Below are 6,880 nucleotides of genomic sequence, written 5' to 3'. Positions count from 1 at the left end.
GGCCATCAGGGTAACATCCAAACAAGAATGGGTTGAATATCTTAAAGTTTTGGACTACAAACTAATGGGACATCAGATCAATAACCCATGTTTAGGCCTTGAGATATTGCTTGTAGAAAAGTGGCAATCATAAAGCTTGAGAGATTGCCAAAGCAAGCTTTGCCTCTAACACGGAGACCGATAGTGATTCTAATGTAGAAAGTTTCCAACCCATCTAGCTTATGCACTCTAAAATGAAACTTTCAATCCATTTACAAAGAAAACATTTGTAGAATAAGACACAAAGCACTGCATCGGAATCTCATAATCAGAAGAAGCCTAGAGATTTACATCCACACTTCACAAAACTCAAGAAATGCAATTGAGTAATCGTACTTCTTGGAGCTAAGCGAGAAGGAACATCTAGTGAATCCATTGAGGGACCAACAAAAGTCAACAAAAGTGAAAGAGGTGAACATAGCAAAACCTGGCAAAGCCACTAAACCCATATATATTGCTGAAGGCCTCAATCAAGAGAACAAAGCATGGATTTTGGACTTACTGAAAGAATATTAAGATATTTTCACATGGAGCTACTCTGATTTTAAGGGAGTCCCACCACAAGTCCTTACACCATTTCACTTAAGCCTAATGCTAAGTTTGTCAAGCAAAGGCTATACCCCATGAATTGTTGCTAACCCATTATGTTAAGGAAGAGATTGAGAAATTGTAAATACTAGGATTCATCTATGAAATTGAGCATATTGAATGGGTATCACTAATTGTTTTGGTGCTCAAGAAAAATGAAAAATTTTGAGTATGCATTAATTATAAGAAACTAAATACTGCAACATTATGAGACCATTATCCCCTCACCTAAATCGATCATATGATTGAGCAAGTGGTAGGAAAGAGGCTTGTAACTTCTTAGATGGATTTTCAAGATATAACCAGGTCCAAGTCCACCCAAACAATAGACCAAAAACTACCTTTGCTACTTAGTGGGGAGTGTTTGCATACATTGTCATGCCTTTTGGGCTAACTAATGTCCCTTTAACCTTCCAATGCCTTATGTCACTATCTTTAAGGGTATACTATGTGAATGGCTTGAGGTGTTCATGTATGATCTTTGCATCCATTCTAGTTGGGAGGAGTATCTTGAGAAGCTTAGCCTTGTCTTTGAGAGATGTCGGCACAATACCATTTATCCTTGAATTGTGTAAAGCATGGCATCATCTTGGGCCGTGTTTTATCCAAAAATGGAATTGCCACTGATACAACTAAGATCAATGTTATCATGAACCTCTCTCCACCCACCAATCTAAAGGGGGTCTAGTGTTTTCTTGACCATACTAGCTACTACCATCATTTTGCTCTCAATTATGCTACAATCACTCAACCACTTTATAAGCTCCTAGTCACTTGGGCATGGACTGAGGAATGCCAAGTTGCCTACAAAACATTGAAGAAGTCTCTTGTGACAACACCTATTTTAAGAGCCCCGAATTGGATGATCACATTTCATGTGCACATTGATTCATCCATGATTGCAATTGATGCAGTGTTGTGCCAACCCGGTGAACACGATATGGATTTACCTGTGAGCTTCGCCAACCTAATAGCTCACTGAGACTAAGATTGAGACTAATTGCTCAACCATAGAATGTGAAGGCTTAGTAATGGTTTATGCTGTAAAGAAGTTTTTCCATTATCTTCTCTCTACACCTTTCACTTTCTTTGTGGACCATCAAATGTTGCTTTATCTTGTCAACAAACCCTATGCTGCTCGCATTTTGCGTTGGCTTCTCTTATTGATAGAATTTGATTTTTCTATTGTTGTACAGAAAGGAAGGAAGCACTTCATGGCTGACCACTTATCACGAGTGACTAGTGGTAAAAAGTCCATAGGAGTTGATGATCAACTTCTTGATGCTCACCTATTCCATATTCATTAAGAAATTCAACTCTTTAAGGTCGATTTAGTGCCTCTGTAATGACAAAGTGCAAATCCTTGAAATAGGTCTACCAAAACAACCCATCAAGAAAGCACAACTCACATGCCTGTTATTTAAAGCTTGACCTTTCCAATTGATCGATGGTCAATTGTATGCCTAGGATAGGATGGTCTTCTTAGGAGATGCATCTACAAACAAGAGATTAAGACTGTGTTGCAATAAGCTCACTGTGACGTCGCATGATCACATTTTGACACAACCAAAAAAGTGCTTCAAACATAGTTATGGTGTCCCTTTTAAAGACACATCTCAATTTGTTCAACAATGTGATGAGTGCTGACAAACAAAATTGTCTACCAAGAAGGATAGAATGGAACTTACACAAGTAATCACATCCCAACCCTTTGAGAAATGGGGCATAGACTTCATGGGGCCTATCAGCCTAGCTACTCAATATGTGTAGGCATGGTGCATCATTGTGGCCATGATTTATATGGAAAAAGGGGTAGAGGCTAAGGGACACACTTAAAAATGATGCAATAGCCACTACTCAATTTCTCTGGAAGCAAATTGTCTCATGTTTTGGATGCCCCATTGAGATTGTCAGTGATCAAGGGATGCACTTCCTCGATGAGGTGATTCAACATCTCTTATCCACGTTCTTAGTTATCCATCGAAGATCTTGCCCCTACTACTACCCTTAGGCAAATGGCTAGGCAGAAGGTACAAACAGTATCCTTGTTAATGTCTTAACAAAAATGGTTTGAGCTTCATGATCTGATTGGAATCACAAACTCATGGCAACACTTTGGGCCTATCACACGACCTACAAGACTACCACACATCAAACTCCTTTTCACCTTATATATGGCATTGATGCCATTTTTGGATGCCCCATTGAGATCATTAGTGATCAAGGGATGCACTTCCTCAATGAGGTGATTCAACATCTCTTATCCACGTTCTTAGTTATCCATCGAAGATCTTTCCCCTACTACTACCCTTAGGCAAATGGCTAGGCAGAAGGTATAAACAATATCCTTGTTAATGTGTGAGATGCTTCTAGTGGAGGCACCACATCAAGGATAGAGATAGTTGCTACTATCTAATTTCATATTTATTCTACAAGCTAAGGACGGATAGCATTCATACATTTCTTTGTATGCCTTAATGTCTCATTGATGGATCTTAAAGAGCCTTGAAGAGCACTCTCTCTCTCTCTCTCTCTCTCTCTCTCTCTCTCTCTCTCTCTCTCTCTCTCTCTCCCCTTATGTTAGATGATACGCTCAATGCCCCACCCTCGTAAGGTACCTTCAATTATCCAAGTTGTAAGCCCCCATTATGAGGAGAAGCTATATGTGAGCCTAGATAATGTTTGGGTCCTAACTTATATGTTAAATCAGGTTTGTGTGACTAGATGGCATAAAGGCGACCTTTGTGAATCTAGCGCATGGGTTAGCTCGACGATAAAAGGACCTTGGAATATTCCTTGGTCAACTAGGGAAGGTTCATAATATAGTAGTTTGGACAAGTTGATCTGACCGCCATCCCGGGCTATAAAAGGAAGACTCCTCCAAAGCCATCACCAATCTATCTTTTTGCCTAATCAAATTTCTTCATGTTAGTAGCCTTAAGCTTTTCACCTATTATCTATCTACATCAAAGTCGTATAGTGGAGGCGCATGGATGAAATGAGCCATCTTTGTATCAATCTATTTGAAATTAAAGAAGTATCTATTCTAATAGTTGTTGTGTACTCTCTACTCCTTGCTCAGATTCTGTTCACTAGGCTATGTAATTTTTACAGCATAAGTAATGTTACATGGCATCGACCTGTTGGGCGTGTTAGACGTTATCATGGATTTCTCTCTCTTTGTTGCATTTCCCTATCTTTCCCACTATACTTGCTTTTCACTTTTTAACAAGTATGTGACCGTCTTACATGAACTCCATTAAATTACGTGTTCAAGTCCTTTCACTTGCACGTGGCTATGCTTTAAGACTATGCATACAAAAAAGATTCTTAGCTTTGAAGAAACTAATGATTAGAAAGTACTCTTCCCACGTAGCCATGTGCTTTAAGGCTATGGATGCAAAAAAGATTCTTAGCTTTGAAGAAACGGATGGTTAGAAAGTAGTCTTCCCACTTATTATCTCCACTGCAAATATATTGATGGCATTGGTCCACCAATGTGTGGATGCCATATATAGATATATTCTTGATGAAAATTATGGATGAAAAAGAGAGGCTAGACGGTGTAAGTCTATATAAGGGGGGTTGTTTAAGAGGTGGCATTGTGGTGTAAGGGGGGGGTCACGTGGAAGCGGAACAACATGGTGTGATGGTAGGTGTGGAAAGGCTCGACGATGACGGAAGGGAAGGAGGGCACATTGACGGCGTCGGGGAAGCCTTGGGTTTCCAGACAAAGGCCGGCATGCGGGCGATAGACGGCGCCACGCTTGCCCTTGAGGCCGTCGCGGGGGAGCTGGTTGGCGGTGTAGAACTGGAGGCCGGGCTGGTCGGTGTAAAGCGCTAGGGAGCGGCCGCTGGTGGGGTCCTGGACGCTGGCCGCGAAGCTGAGATGGCGGCGGCCCAGCAGCTTGTGGGGCCCGCCGCCCATCAGGGCATAGTTGATGTCGAAGCCGCCCTTTATCTGGCCCACCCGGGATCCTACCCGGGCCCCCTGCCTTAGGTCGTACGGCGTGCCCTTGACGGGCAGCACCCGCCCCGTTGGGATGAGCTCGCTATCCACCTCCGTCACCTCGTTTTTTATATCCAGTGAACAACAAATTTTAAAATAGGATTTAATGAATTTCCGAAATACCAAACAGTCGTGCCTCCTTTCGAGCTTTTAAGCTTTAGAAACTTTTCTTTACTCTATATCCATGAAAATACTCTTTTCCAAATCAAGACATTCCTTCACTTGTGTTATGTGGTTGAAAGCCTTTGCAAACACTAACCTTGTTCCCTGCTATCTTCACTCTATTGTTGAGGATGCTACCACTTGCATGGCCCCCCAAGTTCCAATATGTGTGTTGTGCCAAATTCACCGGTGTCGCCTTCCTCCCCACATGGCCCCTCATCTCTATCACTAGCTCCATTGGCTTTGTTAGCTTGTATGTCACACTTACATTCACGTCCCCTGGAAACCCTGTAAGTATCACATCTCTTTTTAGACCCACAAGATACATAAATTGACATTGTTCACAAAACAAATATTCTTTGTGGTAGTCTTACTAAAGAATTGACTTTACATTGAGGAACAACTTTTGAATCAAATTACATTGACTTGACACATTTCTAATTCAAGACTTTGTGAATTTCAATATTTTAGCTTTGGTTTACTACACCTTACAATTTTTAAAACCTCAATTGTATGCAGTGCTTTATACTCAACCCTCGATCTCATCCTAACACATCTTTTAAGTCTACTACATTGAAAAACTTTTGATCATCAAATATTCTACATCTAATAACGCTCCAAGCTATGTAAGAGATCACGTAGCTTACCTTGTTCACCATCGAAACTGTGATATGTGAAAGTGGCGCTAGGGCTACCGGTTAGCTTATCTACCTTTGTGTGGACCTTCCAAAGCACCTTGTTAAACCCAATCTTCCCACCTACAATAAAAGAAAGGTTTAAAGGTAAATTATGGTCGATCCGATCACGAGAGAGAGAGAGAGAGAGAGAGAGAGAGAGAGAGAGAGAGAGCACCATGAAGAGTGTTGTTCCCTTCGTTTGTGGTGAGATTGTATCTCACATTATCGAGTACGAAGGTGCCATTGGCAATCCTATTTGCCACCCTTCCAACGAGTGCCCCAAAATAAGGGGAGTTCCCATTCTACATCAAAACAATCAATCCAACAAGAAGACGAATTAATAGGAGGCTCTTTAAGTTCAAACGCACCACAATATACTAATAACAATAATTCTCCAAAAAAGAGAAGAGAGGGGAGAAAAGAGACTCACATGGTACTCCTCAAAGGAGCTCAGTCCAAGCACAACGTCTGCCTCTTTGCCTGCACAGGATATATTCAGACGGGCCGTTTCATCTCTCTCTCTCTCTCTCTCTCTCTCTCTCTCGCATACATATGTCGAGATTTTACCATAGAAATCCGGTAAGTAGAGGTTGGTGATGGTGGCGCCCCAATTTGTGGCAGAGAGGCGAAGGGGACCTCGCTTCAACGTGACGAGAGACACACGAGTACCCTCCCGCAGCTTCCCATAGTTACGTTGCACCTTCACACTCCCACGAGGAATTATCGCTCCATTAACATGACTAGCCTGAAGATGAAGAAGAAGGCACAGTCCTACCACAAGCCTCCAATTACAGAGCTGTTGCTGATGCGCCATGCTCGCTCTCTCTCTCTTTCTCTCTCTCTCTCTCCCCCCCCCTATGATTCTTAACCCTTCTTCTCTTGATCGCTTTCTTTTATGATTTATATAACAGGGAGTACAAAAAGAAAAACAAAAAAGACATGCAACTGTAAGGAACACGGGGGAAAAAAGCGGCTGCAAAAAGCTGGACGTGCATTATCTGGTTAGCCTTTTTCTTTTGAAATACTCGTATTAGTTGCTTTCTTCTCTCTCTCTCTCTCTCTCTCTCTCTCTCTCTCTCAAATTGCAATCCTCTGCTTTCATTTCGAACTTCTTACGTTTCTTCTATTGCAGGGTTTGGGGAGAAAATTTTGAGGAAGAGAAAGTAAATCTTTTTCATCATCATCGGAGAAGGAACCTCTACTGAGACGGTATTTTATACATGAATTTTAAAAACATATTTCTCAAGGTGAACAAGTTCTAGGGTCAAGCAAACCCACCTTTTCTCAGTCCCTGTTCTCTTTTGCCCAAAGCTCTTTGTCGAATCCCAATTAAGAATTCTCATTGCATGTCAAGATTCAAGCTAAAACATTGAAGAGCACTATCAAGATTTAAGGTTTAAGGTGA

The 6,880-nt window shown here is 41.5% G+C and overlaps 1 protein-coding gene across 1 annotated transcript; it reads right to left on the bottom strand.

The window, feature by feature from the left end:
• Positions 1-4,036: 4,036 nt before the first annotated feature.
• LOC148017830 (uncharacterized) lies at positions 4,037-6,335 on the bottom strand. The gene is made up of 6 exons (XM_087662174.1): positions 6,043-6,335; positions 5,906-5,955; positions 5,651-5,777; positions 5,446-5,556; positions 4,896-5,086; positions 4,037-4,696 (listed from the first exon to the last, which is right to left on the bottom strand). Exons 1-6 carry the CDS (start codon positions 6,287-6,289, stop codon positions 4,217-4,219), a joined length of 1,206 nt encoding a protein of 401 aa, XP_087518300.1. The 5' UTR covers positions 6,290-6,335; the 3' UTR covers positions 4,037-4,216.
• Between the last annotated feature and the right edge of the window lie 545 nt (positions 6,336-6,880).

The sequence above is a fragment of the Lygodium microphyllum genome, chromosome 21 (assembly GCF_053477565.2).
Source record: "Lygodium microphyllum isolate KBCC chromosome 21, Lygodium_microphyllum_v1.1.10, whole genome shotgun sequence".
NCBI lineage: Eukaryota > Viridiplantae > Streptophyta > Polypodiopsida > Schizaeales > Lygodiaceae > Lygodium > Lygodium microphyllum.
This window is presented reverse-complemented; position numbering and strand designations above follow the sequence as displayed.

What these genes read in the sequence shown, in the direction of transcription:
- LOC148017830 (XM_087662174.1), bottom strand. Translation starts at nt 6,289, where the DNA reads ATGGCGCATCAGCAACAGCTCTGTAATTGGAGGCTTGTGGTAGGACTG. An exon ending in AGGGAACAACACTCTTCATG is followed by an intron (nt 5,557 to 5,650) that starts GTGCTCTCTCTC and finishes CTTTTATTGTAG; the next exon opens with GTGGGAAGATTGGGTTTAAC. An exon ending in CAGTTTCGATGGTGAACAAG is followed by an intron (nt 5,087 to 5,445) that starts GTAAGCTACGTG and finishes TGATACTTACAG; the next exon opens with GGTTTCCAGGGGACGTGAAT.